Genomic DNA, 18,604 nt, shown 5'->3' on the forward strand with positions numbered 1-18,604 from the left:
ACACACTGTCACACACATGTGTTATCACACAGAGTAATTCACACAATACCATCTTCCTCAATGAAGCGTTGCCGTTTGGCTTGATGCTCAGCAACGTCTTCATAGTCTGGATCAACGTCCACACCAGAGCGTTTGGCTGCCATGGCTGCTCAATTAATTCACACTGCAGGCTTGGAAACAACTGGATCCTTTTTATGCATGCAACAGCAAAACCAGGGTCTGTAAAGCGCACTGTAAATGTAATGGTAAACTGTAAGTTGAAGGAACATTTTAAGTTAACATAGATCTGTAAGTTATATTATTAGTTAATGTAAGTTTTAACTAATGCTCACACAAAATGGGAACCTGCATTTCTGCAGAAGGGATCTAACCCCAAGTCTACCAAAACCAGGTGCATTATTCCCTGAAGCAGTGAAGGTGCACATTTTGTAAGGCGTTTTTGCTCAACAGGGAACGCACCCTTAATTTCTGCTGCATTACTTGAATTGGAAATACATAGCCGAATTTGACTTGCAGTCATTAATTTAACTACAGTGCTATTCCCATGCCTCGGTCTTCAGTCATTTACCCATATTGTTTTGGTTGTTTTGATCTGACGCATTGTTTTAGCTAACCCAGGCCGGTTAAAACTTTAAAGTCTGAAAGTTTTGACACACGGGATGTCTTTTATTGAGTCAATTTGACACAAAAATGTCTTGGTGGACAGAACATTTTGACAGATATGTTTTGAATCCAGGTCCAACTGACCTATTGTCTTCTGTGTCTGGGAATAACACTGTGAATATCTTTCTTAAACATATTCACTGTAATTCAGTAGCCGTAGGTCATTCACTTATTGTTTTAAGTTGGCAAGCTCTGACTCTGAGAGAAATTCAAGTTTTACACCCTCAAGGCAAAGCCATTATGGGCATGTTCCCGGGTTTTATCCCAACTTTAGATGAGACGCACAAGTGTGTGCGCGTTTAGGTGAAAAGAAGCCCTTCAGAATAGATAGAATGTATACCACTACCAGCTGGGTCTCTGGAGCAGGTGTTGGACTGGTAGTGTTACAGGAACAAAACATTAACGTGTGTGTCAGTCATACCAAAATTGCATAAACTGAAACGACTGACCGGACGGAATGGGCTGGGTAATCTAAAGGAAAGAGTCTCACCATTTCAAATTTCTGCCATTCAATTTCTAGTTTCTGCGACTCTACCAATACCAAAACCTAGAGCGATCTCACTTTCTTGGCCGCTTGTAAATAGATACAACTGTACTTTTTTTTCGTCTGACGCCGGACCAGAAAATAAACAATACAAATGCATTATGTGACCGCGTAGACTTTGTCGACAGCTCAATGCACACAAAATCACGGACTTCTTTATCATTTCAGACAAACCTTTTGCATGTAAGCCGCCATTATGAAGCAAAATTAGCTTTCCGAGTGACTCCCCCTTGGTACTATTAGTTCCATTCTGTGGTTCCACGATAGCTTAGTGGACTTGAGAACCAGTCTCTCTCTCTCAGTCTCTCTCAGACACTCTCTCTCTCTCTCTCTCTCTCTCTCTCTCTCTCTCTCTCTCTCTCTCTCTCTCTCTCTCTCTCTCTCTCTCTCTCTCTCTCTCTCTCTCTCTCTCAAGCACACTTTTTAATTTTTATGATGTTATACCTTTCCCCATTGTTTTTTTTATTGTTTTTTTTATAAATTCTTCATATTTGTTCTTTGTTTTATGTGTGTATTATAGTAGGGACTAGCTGTAAGAAAGGACCATATGGACCTAATGATATCATCCCTCGGTACTGATAAAGTTTTCGAGTTCGAGTTCGAGTTCTCTCTCTCTCAAACCGCGTGTGTGTGTTATCGAAATGAAAATTCTTTATCTGTTGTTATCTGATGCACAGAAAACTTGAAGACTGGCATCACACTTTTCAACGGTTTGGCAAATGGATTATGAATTGTAAGTGTTGTCTTCAAGTCAGTTTCTAGATTATCTGTATACGTGACGTTTCTGCGGCAACCAAACACAACGCCTTTGTGTATGGCATTCCATTTGTCAAATAATTATTTGGATACTTTTTCATGTTTTTTCCACCAGTTTTAGCTAAATAATCATTATTTAGAAGCTCATGTGCTAAATAAGTAATTGCTTATAAACAATGTAAAACAATTCTAAATAATTTTTTGTTTACGTAAACCATTCATTATTTACGTAAACAATGCATTGTTTACGTAAATAATTCATTGTTTACGTAAATAATGATTTATTTAGCAACATTGCTGATTGTTTACAAACAATTTAAAATACGTCTAAATAATATTATTTAGACTATATTACATTGTTTATAAACAATCAGCAATGTTGCTAAATAAATCATTATTTACGTAAACAATGAATTATTTACGTAAACAATGAATTGTTTAGCCAACACATTTTCCATTATTTAGGGGTTTCTCGGATTCGCTTCTGAACTAAGTTTTGTCTTTCAGTGATTACTATAATTGAATACAAGTAAATAATGTTTGGAGATACCTTGTATTGAATTATAGTATACACAAAGAAAAAAAATGAAGCTTAGAAGTCAATTCTTGATTCCCCTAAATAATGAAAACTGCTTTCCCTAAACAATGAATTGTTTAGGGAAAGCAGTTTTCATTATTTAGCGAATCTGCTGAATAATGCATTTTATAGGTAAACAATGATTTATTTAGCAACTGCTCACTTTATCCACCCAAAAAATATTATTTTGTGAAATAAGAGTTTATTTGTGTAAACAATACATTATTTACGTAAACAATGAATTATTTACGTAAGCAATGAATTATTTACGTAAACAATGAATTTTTATGTAAACAATGAATGGTTTACGTAAACAAAAAAATATTTAGAATTTTTTTACGTTGTTTATAAACAATTACTTATTTAGCACATGAGCTTCTAAATAATGATTATTTAGCTAAAACTGGTGAAAAAAACATGAAAAAGTATCCAAATAATTATTTGACAAACGGAATGCCATATTTGTGTGTGTGTGTGTGTGTGTGTGTGTGTGTGTGTGTGTGTGTGTGCGTGTGTGTGTGTGTGTGTGTGTGTGTGTGTGTGTGTGTGATGTGTCCTTTTCACCCTGTACACCCAACCCCTCTCCCTGGTCATCGAACGCCACGGCTTGAACTACAACTCCTTTGCCGATGACACGCAGCTCCAGAACAGCGCCAAGCCGGAGGACGTTGACCATCTCCTGGGATCCATCTCCAGTTGTTTCACTGACATCAAGAACTGGATGACTGAGAACAAGTTGAAGCTGAACAGTGAGAAGACAGAGGCCCTTCTTGTTGGAACACGACAGAAGATTGCTTCCCTCACTGTGACCGACCTCCAGCTGGATGACGCGACTGTTCCATTCTCCCCTGCTGTCAAGAGCCTTGGCGTCTTTCTCGACTCCACTCTCTCCATGCAGACACACATCTCCTTCATCATCAAGACCTGCTTTTTCCACCTACGACGCATCGCCTCCATCCGTCGCTACCTCACCCACGACGCCTGTGTCAAGCTGGTTGTCTCCCTCATCTTCAGTCGTCTGGACTACTGCAACTCCCTTCTGGCTGGCCTCCCCGCCTCATCCATTCATGGCCTACAACGAGTCCAGAACGCTGCTGCCAGGCTGACGTTGAGGAAGACGAAGCGAGACCACATCACCCCCCTACTTCGCTCCTTGCACTGGCTCCCTGTCAACACCCGAATCTCCTACAAACTGTCCACTCTGGTCTACAAGTGTCTCAACGACTCTGCTCCCGAGTACCTTCAATCCTCCCTGGACCTGTACACCCAGCCCTCCGACCGTCCCCTTCGTTCTGCTGCTGACCCACTCCGCCTTCACATCCCTCGCTCGAAACTCGCATCTGCTGGTCAGCGTGCATTTCCCTCCGCGGGCCCCTCCGTCTGGAACTCCCTGCCGCTTGAGCTTCGCCAGAGCCCCTCTCTTGACGCGTTCAAGAGTAGGTTGAAGACTCAGTTCTTCCCGTAGCTGGATGCGACTTTCATGTTCGACAGTGATGTGTTGTGCCCCAAAAGACATTCTTGTGCTGTGATCTGTGAGAGGTGTTTTCTTTGTGTTTGATATTATTTTGTTTGGACCTAGCTATTGATGTGAACATTGTTGTTAAACAGTTGTTTGTTGTATGTTTATCAGGGTTTGCTAGTGTGTGATAGGGTTTGTGTCCGTCTGTAGATGTTAGTTTCTTTGTTAGTCCTGTGTTGACAACTCTTCGACAAGCGCTTAGAACTGTACCCACGGAATACGCGCTATATAAGCTTCATATTGATTGATTGATTGATGTGTGTGTGCAACATCTGCAACACTGAATACGGAGTAGTGGATTATCAGTCCTGGTGTGATGATCATTTAACAATAGTGCAACCGCCCGGACAGCAAGCCAGCAATACAAGTTAACTGACTTGGAGACCAGTTATAATACTTTGCCTTCGCTCCCATGTTCAAGCTATCGCACTGGCGTTTACCCTCTGCCTCTGGGGATCAGTCTCAGTCATCCTTCCACTCATTGTGTGCTAAAACAACTTGAAAACTCCCTCGCTGCTTTCAACAGCGGAGGCTGAGGGCCGTGATGGGATACTCAGTGGTCAGACGGTGCCTGTGCGAGTGTGTGTGTGTGTTTGTGTGTGTGTGTGTGTGTGTGTTTGTGTGTGTGTGTGTGTGTGTGTGTGTGCGTTCCGCGTGGGTGCATTCCGGCGCGGGTGCGTGCGTGCGTTCGAGCGCGAGTGCGTCAGTGTCACAGTGTGTGCCGTGTGTGTGTGTGTGTGTGTGTATATATGTCACAGTGTGTGTGTGTGTGTGTGTGTGTGTGTGTGTGTGTCAGTGTGTGTGTGTGCACGGCATATATGGTGTGTGTGTGTGTGTGTGTGTGTGTGTGTGTGTGTGTGTGTGTGTGTGTGCGTGTGTGTGTACGAAATGATGTCACAGTTAACTGACAGTTAGCAAACACTCACTGACACAAATTAGCACTCTGCACAGCCGAGGTGTTGATTGTTGATACAGTGGAAACCTCATTGTAAGACCTTTCTTATCCCTTCAATATTGATATAAGATTTTCTGTTCATAACCTCTGTAAATTGACCCCCATTTTAAGACTCCCTCCTTTTTAAGACTCCTTCCATTTTACTCCCTCCATTTTAAAACTCCCTCCATTTTAAGACTCCCTCCATTTTAAGACTCCCTCCATTTTAAGACTCCCTCCTTTTTAAGACTCACTCCTTTTTAAGACTCACTCCTTTTTAAGAATCCCTCCAATTTAGGACTCGCTCCATTTTAAGACTCCCTCCTTTTTAAGACTCCCTCCATTTTAAGACTCACTCCATTTTAAGACACTCCTTTTTAAGACTCCCTCCATTTTAAGACTCCCTCCATTTTAAGACTCCCTCCATTTTAAGACTCCCTCCATTTTAAGACTCCCTCCATTTTAAGACTCCCTCCTTTTTAAGACTCCCTCCATTTTAAGACTCCCTCCATTTTAAGACTCCCTCCATTTTAAGACTCCCTCCATTTTAAGACTCCCTCCTTTTTAAGACTTCAGTAATTTTCTCAGATTTGTGGAGGTCTTAAAAGGGGGAGAGGAAGGGAGGGGGGGGGGGGGTGTCGACTGTACTCAGTGAGTCTGTCCAAGTTGGAGATCCTCAGTCGCCAGGACTACGACGGGTCTATCTTGATTGTCGAGGCTTATTTATTCTTCTCAGTCTTCTGCTTTCATGGCCTGCAACTCCCATGTACACTCGTGGTTTTGCCAATATGTTTTTATTGTTATTTTAGGGTTTTGTTATGTGTGTGTGAGGGTTTCTTTAAAAACGTGTACGTGTTACGCACGCACATGTACGCACATGTACGCCCGCGAGCACGCACGCACGCACGCACTCACACACCCACAAACACACACGCACACGCACACCGCACACACTCACACACACGCACACGCACACACGCGCGCGCGGACACACACACACACCGACACACACACACACACTGTTACGATCATTTAAGATGCCAAAATCTGTTTTAAGGGATGGATGCTTGGTATTTTCTCTTGTCCGTAACACACGCACGCACGCACGCACGCACGCACGCGAACGAACACGCATGCATTTTTCTCTTTTCAAATCTAATAATTTTACTTACTAGTATCTCATTGCCGGGAAATTAAATTCTCATCCGAGGTCCAAATGGTAAGCTAGCAGCAACAGAGGCGCTGTACTCAGGTATGTGCGTGTTTAGGTGCGACCCACATGGGGTGGTACATGGAAACATAAAGTTGAACCGTGTCCGATACACACACACACACACACACACATGCATCACACACTCCCTCGACCCCACCTACCTCGCCACCCTCAGCCCCCGCCCCCCAACTGGACGCTCGCAAACCTACCCCACACCCCTCCTGCCTCCCCCTACCCCCACCCCTTCCCCCCACACACAACTACTTTCGTCGGACATTATTCACTCTCGATCTCTTTCAAGACTGACGGCTAGTAAATTGACACAGTAGTCGCCTCACAGTAACACGAACCTATACTGTATAATGTAATGGCAGGCTATATAATAGGTATACCGCTGTCTTATTAACTGTGGTCATCCTGCGGTCTCTGTCCCTGTCATGCCCGTCTCTCTCTCTCTCTCTCTCTCTCTCTCTCTCTCTCTCTCTCTCTCTCTCACTCTATTTTTCTCCCGTCTCACTCTATTTCTCTCTCTCTCTCTCTCGCGCTTGCCCGCTACGCTTGAGTGCGTCAAAGGCATAGGCGCTCGATATCGCGGGATGACATGATTATGTGTGTGGATGGAATCTACTTTGCGACTGCTGATACATGTATTGTCAGCTGTTGATCAGTAGACTAAGTAGACTACTTATGTTTAGATACGCAGAAAATCGTGCACACACACACACACACACACACACACACACGCGCGCGCACGCTCGCACCCTCGCACACATTATTGCATTTTTTTTTTTAAGCCCATTTGGTTTGGCTTACAATCACGCCGGAAACTGATGAGGAGGGGGGGGGGGGGGGCGCCCATAGAAAAACGTTGTCCCACACATGCACGCACTGACCGACTGCAGACAGACTCTTTGGTTTCGCTACACTCATGCCGGAAATTCACGACGCTCCGGTGACGCCCATGGACAAGTTTTGTCCCATAGAAATCTTCACAACGCCTTTCGCACTGATTTTGACAGCTTTGATATTTGATTTATAATTGATCACAAGGAGGCTTCCTGACTTTTGAAATAATCATTTTCTTCTTGCGGCGTGAAGGTTACGCCTTGGACGTCAAAAGCTAAATGCACCTGTCGAGTTAGTTTTTTTTTATTATTAACTTTTCAACGGTTTTTGTTTGTTTGTTTGACCCATGCAGTTGCATGCAGGTTGCTTCAACCCATGTTTGTGTGTGACTAATTCCTTTCGTTTTCTTTTCTTTTTTTCCAGGCGGGAAGCATACTTCCTTTTAGGGGTGGGTTAGCCACGACACAAACTACACACTCTGGCCGGCTGGTTTTTGTAAGGGCAGTGGTGGGGGGTGGGGGGGGGTGGGGAGGGGGAGCTTGGGTTACAGAGAAGCAAAAGCGCTGAAAGCGGGGGTGTATTATAATTTTAACTAGATTCTATTAATATCTGCCTGCCTTCGCTCCTCAAAGAAGAGAAAATACAGTCGAAAGAAGACGAAGAAACAAACAAAACAAAACGAAAACCTTTTTGTCCATACACCCTCTTTATCCAACTCATTCCACCCCCACCCCCCCCCCCCCCTCCACCGCACACCCCCCCCCCTCAGTCTTGCCCATCGCCGGGAATAAGTGCAAAACAGTTAACTCTGTCCTTAAACAACTTTTTTTTCATTTTTTCATTTTCATTTTTTTATATTTAGTCAAGTTTTGACTAAATATTTTAACATCGAGGGGGAATCGAAACGAGGGTCGTGGTGTATGTGCGTGTGTGTGTCTGTCTGTGTGTGTGTGTAGAGCGATTCAGACTAAACTACTGGACCGATCTTTATGAAATTTGACATGAGAGTTCCTGGGTATGAAATCCCCGAACGTTTTTTTCATATTTTTGATAAATGTCTTTGATGACGTCATATCCGGCTTTTCGTGAAAGTTGAGGCGGCACTGTCACGCCCTCATTTTTCAACCAAATTGGTTGAAATTTTGGTCAAGTAATCTTCGACAAAGCCCGGACTTTGGTATTGCATTTCAGCTTGGTGGCTTAAAAATTAATTAATGACTTTGGTCATTAAAAATCTGAAAATTGTAAAATAAAATAAAAATTTATAAAACGATCCAAATTTACGTTCATCTTATTCTCCATCATTTTCTGATTCCAAAAACATATAAATATGTTATATTTGGATTAAAAACAAGCTCTGAAAATTAAATATATAAAAATTATTATCAAAATTAAATTGTCGAAATCAATTTAAAAACACTTTCCGGCCCCCGTAGCGCAGTGGTTAGCGCATCGGGCTGTGGGCCGGGAGGTCGTGGGTTCGAATCCCATCAGGGTCATGTGGGTTTTTCGGGCAACGGTCGGCTCCTACCCAGAGTGGAAGTGCTATGGTACCGTACCTATCGGAACGCTGGGATCACACAGCCGAGTGTCATTCACTTAACGAATGCGACTTTGAGGGTGCTCAGGTTCTGTTTACCTGAATAACACCGCAGGTGCAGCAGTTCTCGGGCCTGGTTGACGCCAGAATATATTATGACAGTAAGCGTAGAGTGCAGCCCTGTCACGTAGTCTCAAACCAAATTGGAAATCCATAGCATCATCATTATAATCATCTTCATCTCATTAATCATCCAAAATTATAAAGTGTCCTTGCTCTTGTGGCCCTTCATGCCCGGAGCTCTCATGGTGACCTTGGTCTCAGTGTTCCTGTTCAATCCTTCCCTGAATAGTACTTCTGCTGTCAGTCCTCAACGTGTGACGTTCTGGGGGGTCGACGGAGGGACATGGTGGCGGTCTGCTCTCTGGAGGGGACCCTCACTCAGTCTGGCTCCGCGACTTAGCTGTCAATGTCGTTAGTAGGGGGCATAGTAGGTAGTGGGCTGCGTCCGTTAGCTCGGGACAGACCCACTACTGAACACCGTCGAAGTGACTCAGCAGAAGTGCAGTGTCATCTTCCGAGGGTAGCCTACCGCAACAACCCGACATCCCTCCCTGGAGCGTCTGTAAAATCGACAAGTCTGGCAGCGGAACGAAATTCAGATGTGGATGGAACAGTGAGTGCAGGGACGGGGCGGCGTGAGTGCACACCGGGACAAGGAACAGGTGTAAGGAAGGAAAAAAAAAAAAAAAAAAAAAAAAAAAAAAAAAAAAAAAAAATTGTCGAAATCAATTTAAAAACACTTTCATCTTATTCCTTGTCGGTTCCTGATTCCAAAAACATATATATATATATGATATGTTTGGATTAAAAACACGCTCAGAAAGTTAAAACAAAGAGAGGTACAGAAAAGCGTGCTATCCTTCTTAGCGCAACTACTACCCCGCTCTTCTTGTCAATTTCACTGCCTTTGCCATGAGCGGTGGACTGACGATGCTACGAGTATACGGTCTTGCTGAAAAATGGCATTGCGTTCAGTTTCATTCTGTGAGTTCGACAGCTACTTGACTAAATATTGTATTTTCGCCTTACGCGACTTGTTTTCATTTAATTTGATTTACTCTATTATTCCAATGCTGGGAAAGTCGGGTCGCTTCCTCCCAGTGGAAAGCTAGCAGCAACAAGAGTCGCGCTACCCATAGGTGTATGCGTGTTTAGGTGTAATCGGCCACTTGGACTTATTGCAGTATGATCGAGATGACACGGGGGTGGGACATGGATACCGTCTCTGAGTCTGTCACATAAAGTTGACCCGTGTCCGTCCCTGCCGGAATTCAAACATGTAACCTTAGGATCACAAGTCCAGTGCTCTACCACCTGAGCTACCCGGCTCCCCTTCACTTGATCCTTCATTTGGTCAAGGTATCTATCTCCCTTGAGAATGTGAAAACAATGTTTACGGTATATATAAAAATCGAATATTTTCAAATTAAAAAGAATCGCTTTTCTTTGCCTGAGTTTCAACACGTACATTACCACGATTCTCTCTGTCTGTTAAGTGTGGCGGTCCCTTGCAAACAGCTTCCTTGAATTTCGGGAACTGTTTTTGAATTTAAATCATTACAGCTGAAACAACGGTTTACAGTTGTAACGAAAAGTGGGTGATAAATACGTACCTCTGAGTATTATGATATGGTAACTGAGTTTTAGAGCGTTCTACGCCCATGAGTGTAATTTCATCGGTGTAAAGCAACTGAGTTCTACGCCTATGAGTGTAATTTCATCGGTGTAAAGCAACTGAGTTCTACGCCTATGAGTGTAATGTCATCGGTGTAAAGCAACTGAGTTCTACGCCTATGAGTGTAATGTCATCGGTGTAAAGCAACTGAGTTCTACGCCTATGAGTGTAATGACATCGGTGTAAAGCAACTGAGTTCTACGCCTATGAGTGTAATGGCATCGGTGTAAAGCAACTGAGTTCTACGCCTATGAGTGTAATGTCATCGGTGTAAAGAAACTGAGTTCTACGCCTATGAGTGCAATTTCATCGGTGTAAAGCAACTGATTCTGCTGAAGTCTTAAATCCAGGTCCCACTGTGACGATTTTTGATGGCAAACTACAACGATTTGGGATTAGTGAAGAAAATCGTCGAGATCGTTGTGGTTCGTATTACTTCGTTCTTGTTCGGCCGATTTTTCGCAATCATTCGTGGCATTAAACATCGTTGTGGCAAAATTCTATTAACTCGTTGTTGTTCGCCAAAATATTCGTGATATTTGGACCTTAGCTTTACATTTAAGTGTATCGTGTTTGTACTATAAAGGCCGATATGTCGAGGTTGTAGTGAATGTTTCATTTAGGTCTGTAATTAAAATTCTATAAACGTACTTTTTTTGTCGTTAGATTATTTGATTTTAACTTTAATTTATTATTATCATTATTTTTCGTGTTTTGTTTTGTTTTTGTTAACGACTTTCAGCGGCACGACAGTGCTCCTACCTGAGTGCATACAACTTTTTTTCTTTTTATTTCGCTAGTCTAAAAATGGCATTTTTGCTCCTGAAAATGTATTTTCATGTGCCTGTAGTGGGTACACAACAACAAAAAGTCCCATGAACGATGACTTAAAAGGCTGAATAAAACGGCTTCTCCCCATTGTTTTTAGTCATAGCAGCGCGCAGCTCGCAAAGCGAACGGAAGCTTAACGGGGGGAGTTAAAACGAAGAGCCTCACTGGACGCATTTACATCGGCAATACCTTTTAAGCAGCAATATTGTGGGCGTGTCAGTTTGAGTTTCGGCCGTAAAAGAAGTGTTTATGCAAATGCTTGACAGTCGTTTTGCATAAGGCTGCAAGCACATCTTGGATTTGTATCGATTCAGCGCTGATCGCTTATGCAGGTAAGATCGTTTGATTGTCATTAGAACAAGTACCGTGTGTTTGAAGTTGTGTATTATATATAGTTGCGCGGATTTGTCTGATCGTAGAAAACTGATGCCCGTCTTTGTTTTATAGTTTTTCATTTTTCGAGTACTGAATGCCCGGATCTCGTCCATGGTCGTGCAAGCACAAGCAGGCGGACACATGTGCTTGCAAACAGACGCATGTATATACATTCATACACGAACACATACACACACCCGCATGCGCGCGCACACGCACGAACGCACGCTCGCAAGCAAGCACGCACGCACGCAGGCACACACACACACACACACACACACACACACACACACACACACACACACACACACACACACATATATATCGAGGCCGAAATATTGGTGAAAACGTGAAGGCTTGTTTTGGTTATTTTTTCCATATTTGTTACTCTATCTCTTTCTCTCTCTCTTTCTCTCTTTCTCTCTCTCTCTCTCTCTCTCTCTCTCTCTCTCTCTCTCTCTCTCTCTCTCTCTCTCTCTCTCTCTCTCTCTCTCTCTCTCTCTCTCTCTCTCTTGTTCGCTCTGTGTCTGCTTTTCAGTCTCTGTCTCACTGAGTATGTACAGTATACTAGGCTCTTTTAGAACGTGCGAGTACAGAAGTATGTGTCAATATGTGTGTGTGTGTGTGTGTGTGTGTGTGTGTGTGTGTGTTTGTGTGTGTGTATGTGTGCGGGTGTGTGTGTGTGTGTGTGTGTGAGTGTGTGGTGTGTATGTGTGTGTGTGTGTTTGTCCAGTTATCATCTTGCGGTCAAGCTGACAGAAGCGTTTGGCGAACAATCACACAAGTAGGGGCCTACAGATTTAACATTTTATGCAGCATTGATGACTTGCAAGATCACAACTACATACTCTTACACCCACACGCATAATTATACGCACACACGCAATCAAGCACGCACGAACGAACGCACGCACGCACGCACGCACGCACGCACGCACGTACGCTCGCTCGCACGCACGCTCGCTCTCGCACCACGCACGCACGCACGCACACACACACAAACACACACACACACACACCAACTCCCCCCCCCCCCCACACACACACAGAGTGGTGAGAGTGCACAGAAAATCTTGTGTGCAATTTTGAATAATGCTGACACATTATTGTGAATATCGCTTTGTTATTTAGAAAGGTGCAGCAATAATCGTGAGGCAATAAAGGAATGCATGCTGATAGTTTTTCTATTTTGAAATATGCACCATGCATGTTTGTCTCCCAAGGATAATGAACCCAATGGGACTTTAGAACTCTTACTGTCGGTGTATGGCTTAGAAAAAACAACAACACAAAAAGGTGTTATAATCTAATTGTACATCACAGAAATGTTTCTTCTCGTGTAAACGATCATGTAAATCGCTAATTAACGATCCATCCAGGCGTTTACAAGAAATAAAGACATGCTCTTACTTATGTAAAAAAAAAAAAATCAAAAATCAAAATAAAATCAGAAAAGTGGCTTGTTGCTGAATTACATAGGTGTCCGTTAGGCAATTGATACAGCTGACTGTTAATTTGCCGTTGTCATGTTTTACTTTTGAGGGTAAATTCCAGAAATGGCGTTTTGTACGTTTTAAAAGTAAAATATTGACATTTGCCCAGAACAAAATGATGCAGCATTTTTCTTTTGGGACGAATATTAGTTGCAGCAACGATAGAAAAGGAAAACAAGTCGCGTGAAACGATATAAGAACATTTAGTCAAGATCAACAACACAAACCAAATTGAATCATCGCCGAGACTATATTGAGAAAGATTCGGCTAACCATACTAAAGACCGAGACGGGTCACGCTAGTCGCCGCGAAACACGCGTCCGTAGTACTTACTGAACCTATTTTCTTTCATTCTGAGCACAATTTTAGAGTAAACATGACATATCTATATATTTTTGAATTTAGGAGAAGATGAGAAATACATATGCAATCAATTGTAAATCTGTTTGCGAAAAATCGGTTTTAATGACAACTTTAATGAGCAAACTCATTAATGAACTTTTAAGCCTCCAAGCTGAAATGCAATACCAAAGTCCGGGCGTCGAAGATTACTTGACCAAAATTTCAACCAATTTGGTTGAAAAACGAGAGCGTGACAGTGCTGCCTCAACTTTCACAAAAAGCCGGATATGACGTCACCAAAGACATTTATCCAAAAACAGGAAAACACTTCTGGAGATAATATACCCAGGAACTCTCATGTGAAATTGTATGAAGATCAGTTCAGTAGTTTTGTCTGAATCGCTCTATACACAGGCACACACGCACACACGCACGCACACACATACACCACAACCCTCGTCTCGATTCCCCGTCGATGTTGAAACATTTAGTCACAACTTGACTAAATGTAAAAAAGGAGAACACAATGATGTTGAAAAAGGCGATCTGAGTCGCAACACCGCTTTATTTGCTTTCGGTCGTATTTCTGTTTGTAAACGGCAGTCATAGACGTCATACATACACACTCATGCACAGTCAACAGACGTGAAGTGGGCTGAAGTGTGTGTCTGTATCATCTCCTCAAAAACATCCGAAAGAATTCGACATGTGTAAAACGATTACAAAGTAGTTAAAGCAGTATTGGATTACCCGTTTGTGCATTTTACTCGGATTGGAAAGACTGTATAACACTTAATTCTTTTTATCTCCTGCATTTCATGATCACTCATGCTGAAGGGTAAGTAATAAACTCTCCAAATAATACATGCTGCATTTTATTTGTTTTCCTTCTTGTTAAAGGCACAGTAAGCCTCCCGTAAACCATCACAGATACGGTCAGGCTTTTACACACAGTACAAACACCCTTTCATTTAAACACTCACCGATTGAGAACATCCTAGGTGCCCTCCGTAAAGAGCGAACAATTTTCAAAGAATTTGTTTTTGCGTGGTTTATCTTACCCCTGAGCCATCGTGAACCCGTGTGATCCAGTTTCCCTTTTTCACAATGTAGTCGTCAGTTAGCTATTTGAATGCGACTCAATGTGAGCTTATTTACAATAGCACGTTTTTATGCACGAAACAAACGGCTGTGGTTCACAAGAACTCTAGCGATGGCTTTTGACTGTTGAGAGGAACGGCGATATGCATAAACCGTCGTCTGCTACGACCCTTGCGTGACCCTGCTTCCGGGCTTTTCTTTTTTCAAACTTTCACAACTTCGAATTGTACTGATCTTGTCTTGAGGAAAAAAGAATTCTTTTATGATTAAAGAATGTTTGTGTAACAAGCTGTCAATTTATTATTTAGATTTTAAAAGTTAGGTCAAGCGCAAAAACGCACCACGGTCCAAAACATTTTGATAATCATCGATTCACGTCTATCGCCAGTTTACATCGATAGAATGAGACCCGAAGGGAAGTAACTCATGTTTGACCTGAGTTCAGGATGGGTCCAAAATGTGTTCGAGACAATCTGCAAAATTAATTATTTAAAAATTGCTCGCTCTTTTCGTAGGGCACCTAGGATGTTCCCGTTTGGTGAGCGTTCAAATGGAAGGGTGTTTGTACTGTGTGTAAAAGCCTGACAGTATCTGTGATGGTTTACGGGAGGCTTACTGTCCGGGCGTGATTTCCGGTATCATAACAGCCGTCCAGCACCAAAACGAGGCGCCATTGTTGTAGAAGACCAAATCCACGAGAATAAATTCTTTGAAAATTTCTCACGCTCGACAGAAAGCAGCCAGGATGTTCCCGTTCGGTGAGCGTTCAAATGGAAGTATGCTTGTACTGTATGTAGACGCTCGGGGAGCTCTGTGATGGTTTACGGGAGGCTTACTGTGCCTTTAAAAGTTATATTCGCACAGGCAAATATCAGCAGTGTCTGAAAAACTCCGGAGCGTTGATTTTATCAAGACATTCCTTGTTGCCCGTGTTTAAAAAGGACATTGTCCGTCTGAAAAACGTGGGTCATTTTTCATAGCAACCAACAAAGTACATATAAGTTGTAGTAACCACATAACAGTAACTTTATTTTGATAGAACTACAAGAACAACAAACAACAACAACAACAACAACATACAACAACAACAACAACAACAACAGTAACAGTAACAGCAACAGCAACAACAACAACAACAACAACAGCAACAGCAACAGCAACAACAACAGCAACAACAACAACAGCAACAGCAACAACAACAGCAACAACAACAGCAACAACAACAACAACAACAACAGCAACAGCAACAACAACAGCAACAACAACAACAACAACAGCAACAGCAACAACAGCAACAACAACAGCAACAACAACAGCAACAACAACAACATACGACAACAACAACAACAACAACAACAACAACAACAACAACAAAAGCAACAATAAGATTGTCGTATTAAAACAGGTACGCCTAAGAATAAGAATAAGAATAAGAATACTTTATTATCTCATAGAGAAATTCAGGCGTGGTACATAACAATAATACAAACAGGACATTGTTTTTACATAAGACATATAGCACTATATAACAGGGCAGGTTATAAACACACCTCCCACATACCGTTATGTGCATTATAAGATGTTTGGTGGCTTGTTGACAGACCAGCTTTTTTGTTGGTCCAAGGGGACCATATCGTCTTTTGTTTCATCTTTATCGACCAAGGCCGAAGGCCGCGGTTGATAAATATGAGACAAAAGGCGATATGCTCCCCGAGGACCAACAACAAAATGCTGGTCTGACGACAAGCCACCAAACATCGTTTTGTCATCATTTTGGTTGTGCAACAAAATGCACAATAACCCATAGGGAGACAAATTTTTAGAATCCAATTCCGGGCCACAAAGCATCGTCACAGTAGCTCGAGATAACACGTCAACATTGTATGTGACGTCAAACGTAGCTTGTTGACGCTTTTCTTCCAGTCTGAACATTTACAGAGCTGCGATCATACGTGTGAGTTCAGTAAGTGTTGAGCATATTTCTTTTCTTTTTAAGTGTTTATGACTTTTCGTTGTGGATTTTGCGATTACAGAGATAAGTTGCAAATTGACCATGAGTCGCTGCGGTAATTATCAACATTGATTGGGTCTTTGAGAGTGAATTCAATGCTTACAATCGTTGTCCTCGGAAACACAAATCCAAAGCCGCGATGGTTCCACTCATCAAACAATCAGCCTGATTGGCTTTTACTTTGACAATCCACGTTTCACCTGAAAGCTCAAACCCATTCACCACCTCGATTTATTGCATGGGGAACATGAGATTTATTTCATAGGTGTTTGTGAATGAAAACTCGTGAAAATGATGACAATTTGTCTGGTTCGACAGCATGGACAATTCCGTGCATGACTCTTTGAGTGAGTGTTGAAAAAGGCATTCGTCTTTATTTGTTTAGTTTCCCCCTGGCTCTCGTATTAAATGTATAAGTTACAGCTCCGTCCATCCATGGTATCGCCTGATATTTTGTCGAGACTGGGTCAATGAATATGATGACGTCGGCCGAGAGTGACGTCATTATATTCTTTCACCCCGTCGAGACAAAATATCACGCAATACCATGGATGGACGGAGCTGTAACGTATATATATATATGGCATGACCAAAGTAAAGAGAATTTGTCATGGGATGTGGAAACAAATCATTGGAAATTCACCATGGGCAATCAACCCAAGCCTAGAAGTTGTAGAACTATATTAATTTTTGTTTCAGTCTTGGCAAGGCCAGTTTTGTCCAGTTCCGGAAAAGACATCATGAATTCATTCACCCTGCCGAGACGAAAAAACCAATTCCATGGATGAAAACGTATAAGCTTATATCCCGTGACGCATCAAAGCTAAATTTTGTTTTGAAATGTCTTCACAACGTACAGATAACTTATAACGACATAATCGCCTTCACAAGACAGGAAAAACGCACACTTTGTTTTTCAGTCGTCTGCTACAAATCTAGTCTTGTTGGTTGACGGAGAGAATAAAGCTTCAATCGTACCTTCATCAACAGGAATAAATGCTCAATCCGCTGTCAGTTCGCAACTGAACCTTGTTTTTTTTCTTTAACTTTTTGGTTAACATTGAAACGGCAATCCAAAAGAGTGTTTCAGCTGTTTCAAGACACAGGCTTAGCTCCTTCTTTTGAGTTGCTTTTCAGTCTAAAATGACACCGGAAGCGAACAAATTGTCGCGTATACTGTCGTCACAAAAAGACGTCATGACAAAGTTACACGCAAAGCGAAAGAGACTTTGACGTCATTTACTTTTGTTCGGAATTTTCCGTCTGTTCCTAGCTTGTCAGTGAAGACCTGACGTGAGTAAGCTTACCCAAAACGTCTTTGTTCTCTATTCACATTGCAGCTGTGAAATAATCAGTCTTGTGTCTCGGTCGTGTAGGTACAGAGTTTGCTTCTGCAATCATTGTGTTCGTACGTGTTGATGACGGCTTCATAAGACAAATCAGCGAATCTATCGCGAGGAAGACGTTTATGTACAAATCCCCGAACCCAACCCATTTTTTGTGTGCATTTTTCTGAAGAATAAACTGCATGTGGTTAATTTCATCCGTTTAATGCTTGTCGAAACGAGCCATAAGGCTTTAGAATAAAAGATTTCACGCATTGCTTGGCCATCTGATCACAAATGAGGTCGCAGTTTGTAGGTTGAATCTATGAATCGGCCAGAGATAGATCTGCATTTCTGGTACGACCTTCCAGATTATCAACAGCGGGTTCATGGTCGGAATCAAGAGGTCAAATTTGCGTGGCTCCCAATCATTTCATAAAAGATTTCCATTTTCTTGTTTCTGCGGCTGCGCAAGTTATTTTGCCTAGGTCATGGCCGAACTTTAGGCCTACGGAGAAATATCGCTGAATATTTTCTCCCTAGATTAACAGAGACAAAGAAGGGAAGTCATGCTGTATACACATATACCTGTTCTCTCCACAACTTCGCTCTTTCTGTCTACCTCTCTGTCTCTGTTTATCTGTCTGTTTGTCTGTCTGTCTGCGTGCGCGCGCGTGTGTGTGTGTGTGTGTGTGTGTGTGTGTGTGTGTGTGTGTGTGTGTGTGCGTGTGTGTGTGTGTGTGTGTGTGTGTGTGCGTGTGTGTGCATGCGTGCGTGCGCGCGCGCGTGCGTGTG

The 18,604-nt window shown here is 42.4% G+C and overlaps 2 protein-coding genes and 1 long non-coding RNA gene across 4 annotated transcripts in view; 1 reads left to right on the forward strand and 2 right to left on the reverse strand.

The window, feature by feature from the left end:
- The window catches only part of LOC138947230 (YEATS domain-containing protein 2-like), a 48,019-nt gene extending 46,600 nt beyond the window's left edge, over nucleotides 1-1,419 (reverse strand). The window contains exons 1-2 of one of the 2 annotated variants that reach the window (XM_070318669.1): nucleotides 1,382-1,419; nucleotides 50-231 (exon numbers count right to left, since the gene is read on the reverse strand). In XM_070318669.1, the coding sequence (XP_070174770.1) occupies nucleotides 50-143 (94 nt within the window). In that variant the 5' untranslated portion in view covers nucleotides 144-231; nucleotides 1,382-1,419. Of the gene's footprint in view, nucleotides 1-49; nucleotides 250-1,381 lie in introns of those variants that run through there. The other variant, XM_070318670.1, reaches the window with a different exon arrangement.
- LOC138947245 (uncharacterized) overlaps nucleotides 1-18,604 on the reverse strand; it is a 394,861-nt gene that overhangs the window by 58,611 nt on the left and 317,646 nt on the right. The window lies entirely within an intron of this gene.
- Nucleotides 11,254-18,604, forward strand: part of LOC138947233 (aquaporin AQPAe.a-like) — a 44,564-nt gene continuing 37,213 nt past the window's right edge. The window contains exon 1 of the mRNA XM_070318672.1: nucleotides 11,254-11,493. The gene's annotated coding sequence lies outside the window, so the exon portion shown is untranslated. The remainder of the gene's footprint in view (nucleotides 11,494-18,604) is intronic.

Source organism: Littorina saxatilis, linkage group LG14 (genome assembly GCF_037325665.1).
Source record: "Littorina saxatilis isolate snail1 linkage group LG14, US_GU_Lsax_2.0, whole genome shotgun sequence".
Classification (NCBI taxonomy): domain Eukaryota; kingdom Metazoa; phylum Mollusca; class Gastropoda; order Littorinimorpha; family Littorinidae; genus Littorina; species Littorina saxatilis.